The sequence below is a fragment of the Salvia splendens genome, chromosome 20, assembly GCF_004379255.2.
Source record: "Salvia splendens isolate huo1 chromosome 20, SspV2, whole genome shotgun sequence".
NCBI lineage: Eukaryota > Viridiplantae > Streptophyta > Magnoliopsida > Lamiales > Lamiaceae > Salvia > Salvia splendens.
The window spans coordinates 16369198-16391385 of record NC_056051.1 but is presented as its reverse complement, the minus strand read 5'-3'; the positions used below and the strand labels follow the sequence as shown (position 1 = coordinate 16391385).

The following is a 22188-nucleotide window of genomic DNA, read 5'->3' as shown; positions in this document are numbered from 1 at the left end:
TGATCTTGATCGTGGACTTGGATCTTGGCAATTGGTCTTTGGGTGGTCTTTGGGCTTGGTGCTTGGCCCAAACTATTCTTTTTAGACCACCGCCGAGTCAGCAATCAAATTGGCTTGACACGTCGTCAAGCGAGGCACAGTCACGGCTGCCACGTGAGAAATCCACACGCTCCACACACGGGTGGCACACTCCAGCCACAAGCCTGTAACCGACGTCGGTTACGAATTGCCATGATGAGCCTTCAATGGCTGGTTGACCCTGCATGGTGGCTTAGCCTATAAATAGGCTAGCCATACCACTGCATTAAGACACATATACAAGCATTCTCTGCATAAGTTCTCCCCTTCTCTCTGCATTGTCTTTCTGTCGAAGCTCTGCTCTCTCCTCCATCCCGTTCGCCGGAGCTCTACTGATTGCGGTGCTGCATCAATAGAGACGTAGCCGTTTTACCTTTGGGGACGACACGCCAAACCGAAGAGCACTACCGGGGCGTATCTCGTCTTGCGGGAAGAGGCCTCCTCGACTCGGCTATCATACCATACTGGTTTAGTTGCTTCTTTTTTAAGTTGTAATTTCAGTTCAGTTCTTCCCACTGTATTCCTTCTTTTGGGTTGTATTACGCCCGATTTTGCTATCTTGTAATCCAGAAACCAACATTTATATTACTCCATATGTATGTGAATATGAGTCTCAATTCTTTCTAGCACGAGTTTTAAGAAATGTTAAGAAAAGTGAGTAGAAAAAAGAAAAATGAAATGTGAATAAAATGATTTAGTAGAATGCGAGAGCCTAATACTCTCTCCGTTCCCTCATAGTTGAGGCAAAACTTTTCGGCACGGAGTTTAAGAAAGAGATGTTGAGTGTGTTAAATAAATAGATAAAAAGTAAGAGATGGAAAAAACTAGAGATAATAAAGTAAAAAGTGAATAAAGTAGAGATAACAAAGTAAGAGATGGTAAAGTAAGAAAGAGAAAAAAATTATATATGAAAATGACTCAACTATGAGGGAACTTCTCGAAATGAACAAAATGGCTCAACTATAAGGGAACAGATGGAGTACCATTTATATTAAAAATGAATTGTGAATCCTATTCCTAGGCGGATTGAAATGGAAAAACATAACTCATATTCGCAAGACGAAGGGAGTATTTACTTTTAACAAACAAAGAATTATAAAATAAATGAAGTACAAGGTTCCCAATCCAAACCATTTAGGAAATTGATGTGTTAAATGTTAAAGTGAAGAGAGAAAAATAAGACATGGAATAAAGTATTGCATGAGAGACGAAGAGAGAGTAAAGTACGAGAGATGAAAAAGTTTTTGCCAAAAAGAAAATAACTCTACTACCTTTGGACATTGAATACGACAAACTACCTTGGGGGATGAATGAAGTACTATATATGAACTTAGATATGCCCAAGGTTTTCGGTTCCGGCGGTTACCGCGAAACCATAACAGCCGGTTCCGGTTCCAAACCAGAACCGTGACTTTTTTCTTGAACCGGAACCGCCATATTTTGAACCGCGGGCCGGTTCCGGTTCCAAATTTTACGAACCGAACCCGTGCCGGAACCGCTGGTTCTGGACGGTTCTAAACTGGATCCGTGAAAAACCGTCGGAAAACTGTGAAATCTAGCCGGAACCGCGAAAAACCGCCGGAAACCGGAGGTTTGGAATCGTGAAAAACCATAAAAAACTGCTAGAAAACCGGCGGTTCGGAATCGGAACCGGAACCGCCGGTTCCACATTTCTCGAAACCAGAACCTCCGGTTTATGAACCGTGAGCATGTCTAGATAAACTTATCTATCAAAAATACGCATTTCTTGTTTCCTTTTGTGCAAACAGTACTGTCGGTTTACAAGCTGTGGGCATGTCTAGATGAACTTATCTATCAAAAATACGCATTTCTTGTTTCCTTTTGTGCAAACAGTGCGAATATTCATTAATCAACTTCTCAAATAGAAGAATATGAATAAATGCCACTTCTGTAATTCATCACCTGCTCGAATTTTAATTCTGGCAAACATGATGGGAATAAAAAGTCATATAATTTTGACATATATGGAACATGGATTATTCTATTTGCTATGTTTTGCATCGAATCCAAATCTTGTTATTCTTCTTTTTTACCGTTCTCAACGTCATAAATTCAAGTTTGAAAACCGCGTTGTGCTTAATTATTTTTATTTTTTACTAGAAGGATTGAATTGATAGTTGCCAAACTATTCAAAGAAAAAGAGCCAGTCTACCTAAAAGCCTTCCCTTACCTACCTCCTTAGGGTATTCATACCCGAGGTGTCTAATGTCTAATCTAAAGAGTCAGATAGAATGTGGTGATATTTTATCACAGTTGAATTAGAAAGTATAACGTCAAGACTCCTTAGGGTTCAAAGTAAACTTTTTTCTAGGCCAATAAAGGTTGCCAAAGAAATTGTGATTTGTGACTATATTGCTGTTGGAATACAGAACATATTCACCCAAAGATGTTCTCTCAAATCCTTAGGGTTCAAAGTAAACTTTTTTTCTACGCCAATAAAGGTTGCCAAAGAAATTGTGATTTGTGACTATATTGCTGTTAGAATACAGAACATATTCACCCAAAGATGTTCTCTATATTGAGGAAGGTTATTTTTTCTTCAATCCCCACCACTATTCAAGTTAATTGATACTCACTCCTTCCCACTTTAGCAGTCCCGATTTACCATTTTTAGGGTCTCACTTTAAGAGGCCCGATTGGAGATTCCATAAATGGTAATAGACCCCACATTCCTAGCGAGTAAGTTTCGAATGACAAGCGAATTCGGACCAAGTTATATTGAAGATAACCGAACTGATTGGATCAGTTAGCAAATGTCGTTGCCACTTGATCGATGCAAACTCGCTCTCACTCGTTTACCCACCAAAGTAATTTATAACTCCCAATTTTGCACTACTTTAACAGTAAAGCGGCAAGTTCAGGGTCGATCCCACAGAGAAGTTGGTGTATCAAGTGTGTGAATAGTGAACAGGGGGTTGACTGCTGCCACACTTTAACTTGGAAGTTTTTAACTACTGATTTTACTCTAGGCAGAATTAAACTTGCTAGCTTGATCAAGGTAACTTTAACTACTGGGTCAAGTGCTCGAAGATGAAATTAAAGCAGTAAATGCGAGGATGAAAACGGAAGTAACTTTGATTAAAACTAAACTCATTACAACGCGAAATTTAAACTAAGCTAATACTTGGGCAACTACGAAAGCAATTAAAACCGAGAAGAGCCTCGGCGAGAAACTTAAGACTTACGCCGACAGATAACAAGTATTCTGCAGCGCTTCTTCAATCCCCCTTTCTAACTAAGCATTACTTTATCTAAGCTAAGCTAAGCTATTCTAGAGAACTGAACTAAACACTAGAACTAAGCTAAATTAGGCGGAAAGTACAGGATCGGCTCTCTTTTGTGTGGTGGCACATCCTCTATTTATAGGCTCGGCACGACCTCCAGTTGGATAACGATCTTGGTAGGGAATATTCGCTCATGCTGAGAGTGAGCGGCTCATTGATTGCTACGTGCTCTTCTTCTAGAATTACGACGCTTTTCAGCAACAGAATCGTGACTCAGCTCCGTCCTTGCGTCTCATATTCCAGCACGTGTCCCCTTCTAGAACGTCGTCCTTGATAACAGAATGTTGCGCACCATCCAGCTCATAGCCTCGCGTGTCCTTCTTCTGACATCCAGTGGTCCCCTCCTTAACTGCTTGATTACTCCCCTTGATCAACTTCCCCCGAAACCTGGCCTTTTTCGCCTATTGTGCTTGCTTAATCAGTCTGACCTAGTTGCCTTGGTCAAGTAGCATTTCTGCACATTTAACACTTGTTTTGCGCGATAAAACCGATCAAGTAGCGTACATTTTACCCCTAAATCGATGCATAAAATGAGCCTTATCAATTCCATAAACCTTTTTTCAACTCAAATTTTGTTAATAAAACTAATACTCCTCCGTCTTATAGAAATAGGCCATTTAGGGTTGACCCGAGTTTTAATGTGTAATTGGTAACGTAAGGGAGAAGGAGAAAATATAGTTGAAATTGTGTCGTGGTGATGGAGCCCATAAATAATAAAGTAAAAGAGTAGGAGAAAAAGGTTACCATAAATGGATATTGACTATTTCTATCAGACGAATACGATAAATGAAATATGGCCTATTTCTATGAGATGGAGGAGGTATATAAAAGTATGACTCACATTCCACTATCTTTTTTCACCCATTTTCTTTTACATTTTCTAAAACTCGTGCCGAACTCAAATGGGACTCCTAAAGTGGAATAGAGGGAGTAGGTATTATTTACTTAAACATTTCTTATTTTTTTTATTTTTCAAGCCGGATAGAGTACTCTATTATAATCGTTACTCCCTTCGTCACATAGTAGATGTCACACTTTCCTTTTTTGTTTGTCTCACAAAAGATGTCACATTTTCTTTTTTGGAAAAAGTTCATTCTCATATCAATTATAAAATTATATTTTCTCCCACCACTTAACACACAAAATAACATCTTCTAAAATCTCGTGCCATCTCCCAAGTGTGACATCTATTATGAGACGGAGGGAGTATTGGCTAACATTAATCAGCAAAAAGCTCCAAAATAATACTGTAAATAAACCAGAGGTATATGGAGTGGTAAACTGAAAAACTAAAAAGTACAGTATATGTGACAGTGGAGATAAAAGTAGCGCAGCATATATGATCAAATAATTTGATTTAACAACACACAAGTCTTAGTACTATAAATCATGGTGAATAGCAAATTACATTTGCAAAAAGAGAGATAGAAAGAGGATGCAGATAGGGTGGGGAGATGTGTACAAAGTGGTAGAGGCGATGGCACCGCTATACGTAGCGTTGCTATTAGGCTACGGGTCGAGGCGCATGTTCAAGGCGGAAGAATGCGATGCCATAAACCGTTTCAACTGCTATTTCATCCTCCCTTTCTTCACCTTCCACTTCACCGCCAGCGTCAATCCCTACGCCTTCAACTTGCGTTTCCTGGCTTGCAAAAGCAGTTGTTGGTGCAGCCTTGGTTTTGTGGTGTAAGGCGGGATTTGGCTTTGCGTGGGCGATCACCTCCTTCTCTCTCTCCAGCTTCAACAACACCTTGGTGGTTGGGGTGCCTTTGCTCAAAGCCATGTATGGCGACGCGGGAGAGCATCTTGTTATACAGTCGTCCGTCATACAGTCTATCCTCTGGTTCCCCATTCTCTTGTCCTTGCTTGAATTCCGCAGCGCCAAACTACTTTCTTCTTCTAATATTCATAATCACATTAATATTCGTACTGATGCGTCTGTTGTTGCTGGTGACCATAGTTGCACCACCACATCAGCCTCGTCCTCGTTTAGTTTCTGTTCAACTGTCAAGATAGTCGGAATGAAGCTACAGAAGAATCCAAATTGCTATGCTTGTGTCCTTGGACTCGTTTGGGCTCTATTAGCAAACAGGTTACCTTTCTCTGCGTTATAGTACATCACATGGTTAATGTTGGGATCGTAGACTGCACATTAGTTTGATATAGACTGAAAAGCCTCAAACTAATTAGAGTTGGACAACACTTATATATAGCTTCCAACTTTCCCCTCATACAAGCAATCATGTGATGAGTATGTATGTGTATGTAGGTGGCATATTGTGATGCCTCCGATAGTGGAAGGATCGATTCAGATAATGGCAAAGGCGGGAAGTGGGGTGGCCATGTTCACCATGGGTACGTATATATAGTAGGTTATTATGTTTGTGTGCGACAGAGAGAGAGAGAGTGAGATGTGATGAAGAAGTGAGATTAATCACGGATACAGGGCTATTCATGGCGTTGCAAGAGAAGATAATTGCTTGTGGCGTAGGACTAAGCATGTACGGTATGTGTCTGAGATTCGTATGCGGACCACTTATCACAGGCGTTAGCGCTCTCGCTTTGGGCTTGCGCTCAGACATTCTCGCTATCGTTATTATACAGGTCTAGCAAGCTTCATCTACATGCTTAGAAATTAGTTATTGATTCAAGTTCAACGTATACATGCAAATTGTGCAATGCAGGCGGCTCTTCCGCAGTCGATAACCTGCTTCATGTTTGCTCAGGAGTATAGCTTGCACGCTAACATACTCAGCACCGCGTCAGTATTTCATCACTTTCATTTTTATTTTGCTTTATATATGTGAAACACAAAAACTAACTAATCTATTCTTTCTTATATGTTGCAGGGTCATTTTCGGCACAATCGCATCCCTTCCTCTCTTGATTGCTTACTATGTCATTCTAGATATTCTTGTTCATTAATTATATAAATTGTGATTGCGAGAGTGAAGAGCAATGGATTGATTCATCATCACACCACCATTCTCACTCTCTAAATAAAGACATCACTATCTACTGGGATTTTCAAATTCACCCCACTAATAGCAATAACAATGTCTCATAAGTGTATATTGATTATTCTGTCTCAACTGCTATTCACTTTTTCTCACCATCCTGACTTCTGTTACATACTGTTAGTATCTTCATCTATAGCTAAAACTTGACTGCAATTGACATTCATGTGCAAAGGAATTTCATATAAATGAACTCACTCGGCCAAAGGAATACCGTAAAAACTTGATGACGCTACCTGAACCACAATTTTATGATTTCGTTGGTGCATCGCGCGATTGTCTGAGAAGAAGTTGTTTTATCTTTGAGGACAATGCATGAATCCAAAACCACCAGTCGGGGCGTATTTCATCTTGCAGAAAAACGGTTTTCTTCACTCTTGTTAGTTTTGTTTATTTTGTGGTAACAATAACATATGCTTCATTTGTTTGCTACCCAGTCGAATCATCGAGCTAGGTAAATCCCACGGATGCGCATGTCGTTTTTTGTATCTTCACTCTTTTAAATTGGTCCCAGAGTTTGTATTAATTTGCACCAAAACATATATTGAAATCGTAACTATATAGTAAGAAATTAAAATAAAATGTTAGTTTACACTCATTTGATATTTATTTAAACACCTTTTTACTTTTAAATTGCAATATTAAATTTAAACTAATTTTACGTGAAAATTCGAAGAAAAATTTCTTCTAATCGGCCTTCTATTAAGGGACAATGCCCGTCTTCTTCGGTTTACTTCATCTCTCTCTCTCCTTGTCGTGGCGAAGACGACGAGTCTTCGATTGATTTTTAGCTTACACATCTCACTAAAATGGTGCAATCAAATGTGCAAATCAATTACTCCTAATCAGACCTTTCTCGATCACGTATACACAATCGGAACATGGAATGCGGCCGGTTTTGGGAGACATTTCACGAGTTTCTGATCTTCCATGGCTCGATCATCTAATTTGGTAACGATTCATTGCATGTGCGCCTAATTTTCCATCAACACACACACATTTCCTATTTCTTCTGCAAAATCTCAACCATTTTGGATCTTCATATGCATACGCCAATTATAAGGTTATTTTTCAATTTTCCCCCAAACTCCATCTCGTAACATGATTATTTGATATCGACATCAGCTCCTGCTCTTTCTACGAACGTTTCTAAACAGCATTTGATTTCAAAGCTTAAATTATGAAGATAACAATGTGATTAGGCTTCTGTCTTGGTTGCCTTGTTGAATTTCAGTAAAATTATGCATCATTATCTGGACTAATGAGCAGCAGTGACAAGTTCCACAAATTCTGTAGTTTGATTCGATATAACTACGTTCGAATGCTTATTTTCTGCTAACCTTTGTTCGATACGAAAGGTTTTCTAATTTGATGAAGAACAAGTAGATGCATTATATATATGGATGCAAATAATGTTTCTTATGCCAGTCCTCTGTTTTATGACGAGTCGAATTTATATGACACTTGCATTACTTTCTCAGATGCCGGTAGTGAGGCATCAAAAATGTTGTAGAATATTCTTGCGAGGCAGTGTCTTTCCTGCAGCTTCTTTGATCTTAGTCGGACTCTTCTTATGGAGCAGAACAATAACACAACACAATATAGAGGTTGCTTACTGCATTCCCTTCATACTTTGATGAACATGAAATACTTGGATTTTTTGATGTATTATTCTAGAGACGCCACAACGTTTTAGAGCCTAAGACTTCTTTTGCAGGACATGTTAATATGGAATTTACAAGGTCCGAAAGGTTTATGTAAGGTACGGGCAGTCCTACTTTCAAACTAGCATTCTACTGAAAATATGGAGAGCTCAGATGACTGGTTGAAAAGTGAATGAGAATATGGAGACTCGTTAACACAACTCGTACTCCATTATTCCCCGCTCTTCATGCCTTACTGGCATAATTTTTGTTGTCTTTAGAACCAATGCAGGCTTCCTGGAAGTGAGACGTTACCCGAAGGCATAGTTTCCAGGACCTCTAACTTGGAGAGAAGACCACTATGGGGTCTTCCAAAGGTCAGTAATGAGAGAATGCCGCGTTACATTTTGAGGTTTTTCTCTTTACAAAGCTGTATAGTTGCTGAAAGTGGGAAAGAACTCAATCTGGCTGATTGCCTAGCAACAGTCATTTGATGATCTTCTCTATTTGTATATTTACTTATTTTGGAAGTTTTTCATTGATAAATTACTTTTGGAAAAACAAAGCAAAAGTATATTCCATGAACAGACTCAAGCTTAACGACGTAAATGTGCAAACAGAAGACAAATACTTCTAAAAGTCTGTTTGCTGTTGCTGTGGGGATAAGGCAGAAAAATAATGTAGATATGATGGTCCAGAAGGTAAAGTTATAACTTATTATTGAAAATCTGAACCTTGAATATCTGCGATATATATACGTGTATATAGATAGATAGAAAGATAACATAAGGCTACTGAAATTGCAGTTCCTAGGAAGTGATTTTTCTGTCATGCTTTTCCATTATGATGGTATTGTTGATGAGTGGAAGGATTATAACTGGAGCAGCAGTGTCATACATGTGTCTGCTGATAATCAAACTAAATGGTATGAGTAGCTAGTTTTCTCCTTGAAATCTATAAATTGTCCAAGTGATTAGTAGTTAGTCATGATAATGAATGAATATCTAAAAGTTTAATGCTCTCTTTGATTAATCTGTTCAAAATTTGATGGTGTGTAATGAGCAGGTGGTTTGCAAAGCGGTTTCTACATCCAGATATTGTAGCAGAGTATAACTATATTTTCTTATGGGACGAAGATCTTGGTGTTGAAAACTTCGATCCTGCCAGGTACGCAGCTCACCCCGTGTTTCTTTTTCATCCAGCGTGAAGTTAAAAGTATTCAGATTGTATTGTAAGCGTATAACTTAAATTTGGGATGTGCTTAGGTACCTATCGATTGTGAAATACGAAGGGCTAGAGATATCACAACCAGCGCTAGATCTTGACAAGTCTGAGATGCATCATCTTATCACAGCTCGATCGGGGAGATCTAAAGTCCACAGGAGGTCTTATAAACACGACGGTAAGGGTATTCAGTGCAATGACAACAGCACCGGTCCTCCTTGCACAGGGTAGAATTTACAGTTAAACAACTGGACTTGTTACAACGTTTTATTAAAAAGGTCAAAGGGTGTTTGGTATATTAATCTAGTTGGCAATGGCAATAGGTGGATAGAAGTGATGGCCCCTGTATTCTCGAAAGCTGCATGGCGTTGTGTGTGGTATATGATCCAGGTATATTAAGTTACAGATGAAATGTTTTTGCATACATAGCTAGATTGAGGAGTGACATTTGTGTATGTGTAGAACGATTTGATCCATGCCTGGGGACTAGACATACGGCTTGGTTATTGCGCACAGGTACGGTCAAGTTTATATAGCTGTTTTCTAGAATTTCGTCTACTATCTCATACAATCGTCTCTTGCATAGGGTGATCGAACGAAAAAGATAGGGGTTGTGGATACCGAATATCTTGTTCACTACGGCCTCCCAACTCTGGGAGATCCTCGCCAAAAGGTAAAGTTAATTTCCATCCCCTCATCATATGTATTGGTTTCATAAAATACGTCTTATCAACTAAGCTGCTTATACACATGCAGACGTCTAGATGGAACAAGACCTCTTCTAATGAAAAAAAGGTGCTACCAAGTAGTGTGTATACTGAATTTATTCTAGTAAGAGTAGGAATGTGAGATTGTGGTGGTATTTATTTGCAGGATAAATCCGGGTCGGGCGAAATCGACCAAAGACTCGCAGTAAGCTATCTATAATTAGGCAGAATTAATTACTCCCTCCGTCCCCTATTAACGGTCCACTTTTGTCATTTTCACCCGACCCCATTAATTGTCCACTTTCACTTTTTACTATAAATGGTAAGTAGGTCCTGCATTCCACTAACTTCTTTCACTCATATTTTATTATAAAATTAATATACAAAAGTAAGACCTATATTTCATTAACTTTTACTATTCACTTTCTTTTACATTTCTTAAAACCCGTGTCGAAACCAAAGTGGACAATTATTGGGGGACGGATGGAGTAACTCGCAAAAAAGCAAGTGACGGTGATGATGGTGGCCATGAAATCAGGTGCGAAGAGAGTCGTATAACGAGTACAAGGTGTTCAGGAGGAGGTGGAAGAAGGCAGCGGAGTCGGACCAGTGCTGGGCCGACCCGTACCCGGAGGAGGACCATGAGCAAAACCAAAAGGACCACCCCTCCTTTTGGACCCAGACCTGATCCATCACATATCCATTTTATCATTTTAATACTTGTGCAATATACAGCTGGTGGGAATGAATGGTTGGACCAATCCCGTTTGTACTATAATTTTTGTCCACTCTTTTCACCTTACATTATTACTTACCACTATTCATAAACTGCAAATAATAGTATAATTGTAATAACAATGACAAATTTATGATACTTACCACGAATAATTACAAGAAGATTAGAGATGGCATCCAAAGCAATTGCAAGTCTTGGGAGTGAAAGAGCAAAAGCCAAAGGGTCTGTTTGGGATATTGCAATTGATTGCATAGCAACACGGCGTCGACACACAGTAGTTTCTGCTTCCGCCGCCGCAGCAAGTGCAGAGAGCGCATATCTGGAAGCTCCCCAGCCTCCTCCGGCCGATGATCGTCTCCGCCTCCACCGCCGCCGGCACCATCATCTCCTGCAACTAAATCCACACCACCTTGTCAATAAAGATTCGATTTTTTTCCATGGGATCTATCTATGGGAAGCAAACTCACGTGGCAAAATCCGAAACTCAACAGCAAGGCCAAAATTAAAAACACCCCACCAACAATCGCACGCATCTCCACACCTTTTTAGTCAGAATTGAAGTTTTTGTGTGAAAATTAAAATAAATTTGGAATCTTGAAATGGGGTGTGGTGGAAGTGGGATATTTGTGAGTGACGGATGTAATTAGGTGCGAGGATCAGCCAGTTCTCTCTAATAAATGAAGTGGTTCGGAATGGATAGGAGGAAGGTGGGGTTTGAAGGACTTTTTAAAAATGGACTCTGCATTTCTCAATTGCCTTTTATCCTCATTTCTTCAAATTGCCCCAAAATTGGCCTGAATTTAACACAAACATGTGGGATCGGGAATGGGTTTGTACTAACTAGGGTTGAGATTAAAATAAGGTGAGAAGAGAAAGAAAAGAAGTGATTGAAGAATAAAAAAAGCAATTGATTTTGGGTGTGAATGTGAAAAGGAGCATGCATGGTGCATTATAGCATTTAATACAGCAAGGGGAACAGTTGAAGACCTGTGAGTCCATTGACATGTGTTGATGTATGACATTTGCCCCACTAATTCTTGGCTGGATTTGCTGGTTTCCTTTCATCATTTGAATCCACACTTTGTAAATAGAAATACCGATTCGAGTAAAATAGAGAACTCTTGATGAAAATGTTTGTATAGTTTTAGGAAGACTAAAGACACATTTTTATCCTTAACATATTGTGATTTTATGATTTTGATCTAAAACATTATCTTTTGAATTATTCGGTCCCGCACAAATAAAAACGGGTCACATTTGATCCGAATTTGACGGAACTGTTAAAATTTAACGGTCAACGAATTTTAATTACATTTTGACAGGATTAAATTAATAAATATATTTTATTAATGTCTAATATCTAATTAATCCAAAACTAATAAATTATGAATTTTATTAGTCGGGCACAGGGTCGGTAAAGCTATTCTGCCTCAACGACAAATCCTGCAATTGAATCAACCCAGTGAAATCAGGCAAGGGGCCGTAGAAATCATTTTTGTGTAGCCAGATTTGAGTCAATTGAGTCATGTTTTGCATAACAGAAATGGAGCCGTTCATTCCAATCATCTGGCCATTCAGCCACAGGCTTTGTATCGAGGAGCCGGGCAACGAGGGCGGCAGCGGGCCCTCGATATTGCCCGGGCCCTCGATATTGTTGAACCCTAAGTGATTGTAATCCATGGAGACCTCTTGCAAAGAGGTCATACCGTCGAAGAAGTCGGGAGGGACGAAGGTGAAGTTGTTGTTGCTGACGAAGAGCGTTTTCAGCGAGTTCAACCCGACGAGACTCGGGAGGGCGCCGAAGAGCTGGTTGTTTTGGACCTCCACAGTTTGGAGAGATGTGAGCTTTCCGAGGGAGGGAGGCAGCGAGCCCTGGAGGTTTTGTTGCCTGATTTGGATCTTGATGACACGTTTGTCTCTGGAGCAGGTGACAGACTTCCACTTGCAGGGGTCTGGGTCAGTCCACCCGAGTTGACTCGGCACGTTGATGCTCTACTTCAATTCCTGCATCACCGCCGAGTCGCCGGACTGAGAGCGGGAGGCGGCGACTAGAAACGAAAAGACGGTGAAAAAAATCAATCTTGTTGACGCCATCGGACTAGGGATTGAATTGCAATGGACGCTTTTTTCTCACTGCAGAGAATTGAATGAGAAAAAAAAATTTGCTCATGCAAACAGAGAGATTGTTTTCCTTGATTGGAATTATTTGTTTCCGTTTTAAAATTATGGTGATTTTGAATCCGAATCAGAATCAGAATCCGAAGTCAAAATCTGTGACAGCAATGAGTTGTTTCCATTTATAATTCTTAATTTATTAGTTTTGGGTTAATTAGATTTAGACATTAATAAAACATTTTTATTAACTTAATCCGGTCAAAATGTAATTAAAGTTCGTTGACTGTTAAATTTTAACAGTTCCGTCAAATTCAGACCAAATGTGACCCATTTTTATTTGTGAGGGACCGAATAATTCTAAAGATAATGTTTTGGACCAAAATCATAAAATTGCAATATGTTAAGGACCAAATTGGGCCTTTACTATTTTAGGAAAGAAGGGCACTAAACAGCCATGTTCTTTGGGTACGTGTGACTTGTGATGGACTACTCATTAGTTATTTTTAAAAATTATTCCATATATATGGAATATGATGTTAAGAAACACCTGAATTAATCTAAATTAGGATATGTTACGTAAATGATTATTTGTAATACTAGCTAGCATTTAACAAATATATTTATAGCAACTATAAGCAAGAGAATCCAGAAGCCAAACGAGACATGGTGCTGAAATATAGGCAACAAATGTATATTCGTCCATTCTCCGAAAATTTGGGAGAAACTCATCAATGAATGGGTGTTTTATCTCGTGTTCCCATGTTCAATCTTAAATTTCCAAACAAAATGATAATGATAATGATGGTGATGGTGAGAGAGCGTTGCATGAAATAATTAGTTGTAGAGATAAAGGATTGAATAAGGAGAGTGAGGGATCAAGAAAAAAGTGAATGGCGTCGCCAACGAATCAATCGTCGAAGAAGGGAGGAAAAGGAGGCGTCAAATTCGCGAGGAGAACTTCCAGCGGCAAGTACGTCAGCCTTTCCAAGGAGGAGATCGAGATGTCTAGTGGTGAAGGCGGCAACTACACAGTCCACATTCCGGTGACGCCAGACAACCAGCCGGTGGCAGCGAAAGCGGAGGAGCAATACGTGTCAAGTTCCCTATTCACAGGGGGATTCAATAGCGTAACGCGGGCCCATCTAATGGACAAGGTGATCGACTCGCAGGTTTCCCATCCCCAGATGGCCGGCTGCAAAGGGTCATCGTGCGCGATGCCGGCCTGCGATGGGAACGTGATCAAGGACGCGCGCGGAAACGACGTGATCCCTTGCGAATGCCGGTTCAAAATCTGTCGGGATTGCTACCTGGACGCCCAGAAAGACACTGGGCTCTGTCCTGGATGCAAAGAGCCTTACAAGAGCGGTGATTCTGACGATGAAATACCCAACTACGCCAAGGGAGCCCTCCATCTCACCGGGCCTCAAAAGGATAATAAACAAATGTCGATGATGAAGAGGAACCAAAATGGAGAATTCGATCACAACAAATGGTTGTTTGAAACACAGGGCACTTATGGATATGGCAATGCGTATTGGCCTGAGGACGGGGACGAAGATGGAGGAGGAATGCACCATGGCATGCTCGAGACCTCTGATAAACCATGGAGGCCTCTCAGCCGCGTCATTAATATCCCTAATAGTATTATTAGCCCATACAGGCTCCTCATTGCTCTTCGCTTTGTTATCATGTGCTTCTTCTTGGTGTGGAGAGTGCGCCATCCAAACGAGGATGCTCTCTGGCTCTGGTTCATGTCAGTCGTCTGCGAAATATGGTTTGCATTCTCTTGGATTCTTGATCAGCTCCCCAAGATGCACCCCATCAATCGAAGCACGGATTTACCTCTCTTGCGCGACAAGTTTGAAGCTCCTTCCCCCGCCAACCCCACAGGCCAATCAGATCTTCCTGGGATGGACTTGTTTGTATCCACTGCTGATCCCGAGAAGGAACCCCCTCTCGTAACTGCCAACACTATTCTCTCCATCTTAGCTGTGGAGTATCCCGTTGAAAAACTAGCTTGTTATGTTTCTGATGATGGAGGAGCCCTACTTAACTTCGAAGCAATGGCTGAGGCCTGTAGTTTTGCTGATCTATGGGTTCCCTTTTGTAGGAAACACGACATAGAACCCCGGAATCCGGAGAGCTACTTTAGTCTCAAGGGAGATCCCACCAAGAACAAGAACAGAGTGGACTTTGTTAAGGACAGAAGAAGAGTGAAAAGAGAGTATGATGAGTTCAAAGTAAGAATCAATGGACTTTCAGATTCCATCAGGAGAAGATCAGATGCTTTCAATGCAAGAGAAGAAATGAAAATGCTCAAGCACATGAGGGAGACTGGGGCTGATACATTAGAGCCTATTAAGGTCACTAAAGCTACATGGATGGCTGACGGCACCCACTGGCCAGGAACGTGGGCAGTTGCATCCCGTGAGCATGCCAAGGGTGACCATGCTGGAATTATACAAGTCATGTTGAAGCCTCCTAGCTCTGATCCACTTATGGGAAGTTCTGAAGACAATATTCTCGACTTTAGTGATGTCGACATACGCCTGCCTATGTTCGTCTACATGTCGCGTGAGAAACGCCCCGGTTATGACCACAACAAAAAAGCGGGTGCCATGAATGCCCTCGTCCGAGCATCAGCTATTTTGTCCAATGGACCTTTCATACTCAACCTCGACTGCGATCACTACATCAACAACTACAACGCTATTCGGGAAGGAATGTGCTTCATGATGGACAGGGGTGGGGAAGATATCTGTTACATTCAGTTCCCACAGAGATTTGAAGGCATTGATCCATCGGATCGTTATGCCAACCACAATACAGTCTTCTTCGATGGAAACATGCGAGCTCTCGATGGCCTACAAGGTCCTGTCTATGTTGGGACAGGCTGCATGTTTCGAAGATTTGCACTGTATGGCTTCGATCCTCCAAAAGCGGAAAAACTTCCTCCTCATGCAGACAAAACCGCCGAACTCAAGGCCATTGATTTTGACCCTGAACTCAATGTCGACTTACTACCTAAGAGATTCGGGAATTCCACATTATTAGCGGAGTCCATACCCGTGGCTGAGTTCCAAGGTCGTCCGATTGCTGATCATCCGGCTGTCAAGTACGGTCGCCCTCCAGGTATTCTTAGAGCGCCTCGCGAACCACTTGATGCCACCACTGTTGCTGAAGCTGTCTCTGTAGTCTCATGCTGGTATATTCATTACTCATTGCTCTTTTTTTGGTTAGTTCCATTCTTAGAGGCTCTATCTAAAATATGACTATTCTTATGCAAAAAAGTGGGCCCAAACTTGTGTAGTCATACTAATCTTTATATATAATTGCAAAACATACTTATACTATTAAACAACATGTTGAAAAGTTTATAATGACAATTTGTATTTCATTATAGGTATGAGGACAAGACGGAATGGGGGGATCGCGTGGGATGGATCTACGGTTCAGTGACAGAAGATGTGGTGACAGGATACAGAATGCACAACCGCGGGTGGCGCTCTGTCTACTGCGTAACCAAGCGTGACGCGTTTCGCGGATCCGCTCCCATCAATCTGACTGACAGGCTACACCAAGTGTTGAGATGGGCCACGGGCTCTGTTGAGATCTTCTTCTCACAAAACAACGCTTTTTTAGCCACTAAAAGGCTCAATGTTCTACAACGCCTGGCCTATATAAACGTCGGCGTCTACCCCTTCACCTCCTTGTTCCTCATCATATATTGCTTTCTCCCGGCCCTCTCTCTCTTCTCCGGCTACTTCATCGTGCAAAATCTAGACGTCACCTTCCTACTCCTGCTCCTCACCATGTCCCTTTGCCTCATTGGTCTGGCCCTACTCGAGGTCAAATGGTCGGGCGTTAGTTTGGAAGATTGGTGGAGGAACGAACAGTTTTGGCTCATCTCTGGCACCAGCGCGCATTTAGCTGCGGTGGTGCAAGGCCTACTGAAGGTGATCGCCGGGATCGAGATCTCCTTCACGTTGACATCGAAGGCCGCTGGCGAGGACAACGATGATATATTCGCAGAGCTGTACTTGGTGAAGTGGTCATCGCTGATGATTCCGCCGATTGTGATTGGGATGGTAAACATAATAGCAATGGTGGTGGCGTTTTCAAGGACGATATACGAGACGACACCGCAGTGGAGCAAGTTCATCGGGGGAGCCTTCTTTAGTTTCTGGGTGCTGGCGCATCTTTATCCTTTTGCAAAGGGACTCATGGGGAGAAGAAAAAAGACGCCTACCATTGTCATTGTGTGGTCGGGTCTTATTGCTATCACTATATCATTGCTCTGGGTTGCCATTAACCCCGCTGTCAGCCAGCGTCCTGCCGCCACCGCTGGTGGTGGAGGTTTTACTTTCCCATGAACAACTCTATCCCTTTCTTTAACATCCATCCACCATCCTTGTCTTCTCTTCATACTTATATATATATATATATAATATGTGTAGTATACTTGCTTACTTTCGTGTTTTCTCCTCCTTAGTTCTTTTCAAACCTACTCACTCAAGGCCTTCTTTTTTTTTTCCATACATTTCTTAGCTAGCATGAAATATTAGTTTTGCACTAGTTTACAAAATTTATCTCAACACTTGTAATTACAATGATAAACATCATAGTATCTTTGTTATGTATTAAATATTGATATTCCTATTTTCATTATTTTATTATGGTATGACTAATTTCAGGCGGTAACTAATAGTGTAAAATAATGACTGAATATCTTTTTAATCCTTTAACTATGGATTCGTATCAAATTATGTACTAAAACTTTAAAAATATATTTTGAGATCCTTTAATTTTGATTTAATATTGTTTAAACTACTTTTTTTACTTTTTGGACATTTTTTTGGGTGAAACTATCCTAAAACCCCAAAAGGGCATTTTAGTCTATTTGTGAGGAGAGGGAGACATGATCTAATATATTGTTGCATTTTATAATCCCACTTCCATTTCTTCACTTTCTCTTCTTCTTCGTTTCTTTATCCAAAATTTACAAAATTTAGATAGTTTTCCGAAATTCTTAAAAATAAATTTTTTCAAATCTCATTTTCTTTCATCCAATTGTATACCGCAACAGCATCAGCAGCAAGACCATTTTGAGCATAGTAGGTGGTCATTGTATTCCATGAGATCACATCTTTATGAGAAAGTCTCCCATAAACTTTTCATGCAAAATCAGTAATGCCCAATTTTGCGTACATATCATTAACTCCATTTCCAATCACTATATCTTCTGTAATCCAGCACTTCATTGAATCCATGAACAAAGTTAACCCATAAAGGATCCTTCATTTGAGCAACTCAAGAAGACAAGCAAACTAGAGTAAAAAAATCTAGTAAACTTATCACTTGCATCCGATGGAAGAACTTGATTGCAACATATGGATGATTACTTTGCTCATATTTTGCAATTATGGAATTCCATAAAATTATATCTGTCATGGTCATAGACATTTGAGACATATTTTAATTCACCAAATTCGGCATGCATATTAATAAAAAAACCAGAAACAAATAAACTAAACTCTGAGATGTGTTTTGTGACAAATAAATAGATTGGCAACTAATAAACACGGGTTTTGCATGTTTTTAAGGCCTAGATTTGGCTCGTTTTAAATGTCAATCATGCAAATTATGTTATTAAATTGCATATGTTATACATTTTGGTATTTTGACGGGTTTGTTGATAAATGATAGAAAAAGATAGAAAAAAGTGCATAAGTGTCAAGGTGCAACAACCTCTGTTTGATCCTATTCTGCCAGCAAGTTTGAAGTCCAGTCAGTTCCTACTATATATCATTTTCTTCTTCTTTGAAAGAGCTTCGTGTAGGTACCTTGAACATCTAAATCAGAGTTATGTGGAGAAGTTATAGTCATTTTACGAACATTGCGTAGTGCAGTAAAAAACTGGCGGAAATTCAAGGAATGAAAGAAATTGTTGCCTAATCTCTCCTATTAATTGAAGGGCTCGAATTTATCATCTTTCCCATTACTTGGAGGATACTTTTACCAATTCTAAATATTTTTCAAGCATATGTATACCCCATAGCCTAATTCATACTCCCTCCATCCCACATAATTTGACCCAGTTTTCCATTTTGGACCCTCCCACATAATTTGACCCATTTCACTTTTACCATTTTTGGTAGTGGACCTCACATTCCACTAACACATTCCTACTCACATTTAATTATAAAACTAATATATAAAAGTAGGACCCCACATTCCACTAACTTTTTCAACTCACTTTTCATTATATTTCTTAAAACCCGTGCCCGGTCAAAGTGTCCCAAATTAAGTGGGACGGAGGGAGTAATATTTATCTCAGAGCCTCCAATCCTCTCCCTTTCTATATTTCTTCCATCCCATATTCCACATATTATTCTTCCATCTTCCATTGGAGTGGAGCTCTGTAGATCAAGTGTCACGACCGCCCTTACTAAGGATAGTGAAGACGGGGAAAACGTGACGAGGTGAGGGACTAAGGAGCGGGGAAGAAAATGGGGACGCAAACATGAAAAACCCAGTTAACTTCAAAAAGAAATATTTTAGTTTATTGAAAAGTTAAGCAACGGATTTTAGCCTCAAAATACTTAATGTCATAAAACAGTATTAAATAGTGCGGAAGACTTTTAGAAATTAATTTCAAACACGGCAGCGGAAAAACAAGTATTCAAGAGAGTCAAAGGGAGACGCCTATGTATGAAGACACGACGCATCCGAAATTTCTTAAGGCTCGACTCAACATCCGCCGCAACATCACCGTTCAACCTGCACATAAAGAAAACATATGCAGGGCTGAGTACTTGATATACTCAGTGGACACATGCCAAAATATTTGATAAAAGTTATGTCATCCATACCATAGTGAACTCGAGTTTTAACATTTTAGAAAAGAAATATCATCGAGTATCACAAAAACAGTTTCATAGCCTGGCCAGGCAAAACAATCTCTCCACTTTCTCAACAATCAATCATTCACATCCTCTTACCATAGTGCGACGAAAGTGTGGCCACACTATTCACCCACGAGACCGACCGACTAGCAAGGACGGCTCACGATCCCCTCTGTGTACACAGCCTGATAGGGTTTGCGGCCCTACTCAGACCCGAATTCGTTTATCATAGCCATATAGTCTAATGGAGAGAACTCACAAACTAGGCATCAAGCACAATCTCAACATAGCCCTATAGCCTAACGGAGCAAGCTCAAACGAACTAGGCATCAGGCAACAATCTCAACATCAAAACAATCACGGCATGACATAACACTTTAAACCACCCTTATAGCTCCATAATCATACTTTTGAAACGTAAAAGAGTTTAGTAAAAGAAAGCCCACCTCGCTTGCTTATACCACACAATCACGACTTTACGCAACCTTTTGCTCTTGGTACCCTCGTACGTACAACAACCCTTGTCAATATCACCACACAATTAGGTTTTCCATTATTACAATTATCATGCATGTCCTATCGTTCATTTCATCGTTTTCTTAGATTGCCCATCCCCAAACGTTCATCAACAAAAATGAAACGAACACTCAAGCATACATCAACGTGTAACACATAGCCACATCATAGGATACGTTTCTTATTCACACATGTATCATTTATTCATTCCAAACTTGACAACAAGTATTATTTTAGCATGACAGAAATCTGGCAGAATTGCGCAGTCGTTTTATATAAATCATTAAAAATCCATCCGACCTCCGTTGGAGCTGAAGTTTTATCACAACACAGTAGAAACATCAAATATTATCCAGTTAAAATTTCACATCAAAATCATATCTTTAGGTTGGTCAAATAAAAAACGAAACTTACTGGACGAGAATACAAATTCTTACAGAACTGCGCAGTTAACTTTAAAAATTCATTTAAAATTCATCTTTCTTCAAAGGAGGCTGAAATTTATACACAACACAGAAGACATCTCAAATTTTACTTAGTTTAATATTCGTGCCAAAATAAGATCGTTCGGTCGGTCAAACACACGTCGGAATCTATTGTCCGAACACCACAGTTTTTATGCTTCACAAATTCGAATTAGGGTTTATCTATCATTCATCCAAACACATATATTCATGCTTCCAACACATAATCATGCTTCAAAAAGATCTCACAACCAAGTTCTCATATATTCACTTATCACTCACCAACGAATCATCCACAACCTCACACATACACATACATAAACGCATATCCACATACTTTTTTATGCAAAACATCAATCCCAACCGATTAATTTTTAGATCTATGATTTCTACACTCACTATATGCATGAGGGGATCAAGAAAACATGGGTTCAATGGAAAGGATGAGAAAGAGAATTCAAATATACCTTTCTTGTTAAAAAACAATCGGTAGGAAAGATAATTGATGCGATTCTTCGATGAATCTTGAATTTCCAACTCCAAATTGATGCAAGAACAAAGCATTGGTGAAGAATTGGTGGAGAAGGAGAGGAAGAGAGGAAAAAAAAAGTGTGGGCGGAGAGAAGAGAGGGAGGCGAAAAATATGAGGGCTAGAGTTAGGGTTCTTTTAATTTATAGTCTAGGATAAATTCCACAATAAAATAAAATAATTAAATTGTGGGGGAATAAAATAAAATCCCACAATTAAAATTGAAAGTAGGCGTGTGGAATGGGAGAGATCAAGGAAAAAAATACTTAAATCCTCAAATCAAATAGGAATAGGATTTAAATTTGGTAAGATATGGTAAGATTTAATTGGATTTTAAATCAAGGAATGAGACAAACAAGATACCAATTAAATCCACAAAATAATTCCTTCTCCTAATTACTAGGAGAAGTCGAAAATCTCAATGGATGGCCAAGGGGTCGAAAATCATGTAGAATAGCATAGGGATAATTTGGTTTGCATTTAATTTGGATAAATCTCCCAAAGTAATTAATTAAATTTGAGAAGAAAATATTATTTCCAATAAATAGGAGGGCTGAAAATTTCAATAGAATGGCTAGAACAATTATGCATGATCCCATTTAATTTAATTACAGATTGGAAGCTTAATCACATTAACTCACATAACTCACAACAACTAATTTCACATAATTAACTCAAACACATAGACACTCAATTTCCACAAAAGAAATTCTTATTCAACATCCACATAAATTTTTTAAAAAAATAGTAAGCCATCAAATAAAAATAATAAAAAAAATCACAATTTTCCGGGGTGCTACATCAAGGCAAGAAAAGACTGAAGACTGCATAATTCAACCTTAGGTTTTGTTTTATTTTACTTCATGTCTAGTAATTTAATTTGTTTTTTGTTTGTCTATGAGTAATAAACATCTTTTGTGGAAGTTTTTAGTAAACATGCTATGATTTT

The 22188-nt window shown here is 39.6% G+C and overlaps 2 protein-coding genes, 1 long non-coding RNA gene and 1 pseudogene across 4 annotated transcripts; 3 read left to right on the top strand and 1 right to left on the bottom strand.

The window, feature by feature from the left end:
* Positions 1-4696: 4696 nt before the first annotated feature.
* On the top strand, positions 4697-6475 carry LOC121782694 (annotated as a pseudogene).
* A 192-nt stretch (positions 6476-6667) lies between these two features.
* On the top strand, positions 6668-10776 carry LOC121782693. Of its 2 annotated transcripts, XM_042180649.1 has the most exons (14): positions 6668-7351; positions 7882-8007; positions 8118-8162; positions 8325-8420; positions 8664-8744; positions 8850-8968; positions 9109-9210; positions 9309-9494; positions 9591-9657; positions 9730-9783; positions 9854-9940; positions 10024-10062; positions 10141-10179; positions 10513-10776. In XM_042180649.1, exons 1-14 carry the CDS (start codon positions 7331-7333, stop codon positions 10660-10662), a joined length of 1212 nt encoding a protein of 403 aa, XP_042036583.1. In that variant the 5' UTR covers positions 6668-7330; the 3' UTR covers positions 10663-10776. The 2 variants fall into 2 exon arrangements, with proteins under 2 accessions (XP_042036583.1, XP_042036582.1); XM_042180648.1 differs by having other exon boundaries at positions 6668-8007.
* Positions 10711-11645, bottom strand: LOC121782695. The gene is made up of 2 exons (XR_006046445.1): positions 11178-11645; positions 10711-11104 (listed from the first exon to the last, which is right to left on the bottom strand). It is a non-coding gene; the product is annotated as an uncharacterized LOC121782695 (long non-coding RNA).
* Positions 11646-13715: 2070 nt separating this feature from the next.
* LOC121782692 (cellulose synthase-like protein D4) lies at positions 13716-17372 on the top strand. Its single transcript, XM_042180646.1, has 2 exons — positions 13716-16030; positions 16229-17372. The coding sequence occupies exons 1-2, from the start codon at positions 13716-13718 to the stop codon at positions 17196-17198; spliced, it is 3285 nt and encodes a 1094-aa protein (XP_042036580.1). The 3' UTR covers positions 17199-17372.
* The last annotated feature ends 4816 nt before the right edge of the window (positions 17373-22188 follow it).

Excerpts from the sequence above, each read along its gene's own strand:
- LOC121782693 (XM_042180648.1), top strand. The coding sequence starts at position 7,804 with ATGCAAATAATGTTTCTTATGCCAGTCCTCTGTTTTATGACGAGTCGA. Across the intron at positions 8,163-8,324 it reads GTCCGAAAGGTTTATGTAAG|AACCAATGCAGGCTTCCTGG; the intron begins GTACGGGCAGTC and ends TGTTGTCTTTAG. Across the intron at positions 8,745-8,849 it reads TAGATATGATGGTCCAGAAG|TTCCTAGGAAGTGATTTTTC; the intron begins GTAAAGTTATAA and ends CTGAAATTGCAG.
- LOC121782692 (XM_042180646.1), top strand. The coding sequence starts at position 13,716 with ATGGCGTCGCCAACGAATCAATCGTCGAAGAAGGGAGGAAAAGGAGGC. Across the intron at positions 16,031-16,228 it reads GTCTCTGTAGTCTCATGCTG|GTATGAGGACAAGACGGAAT; the intron begins GTATATTCATTA and ends ATTTCATTATAG.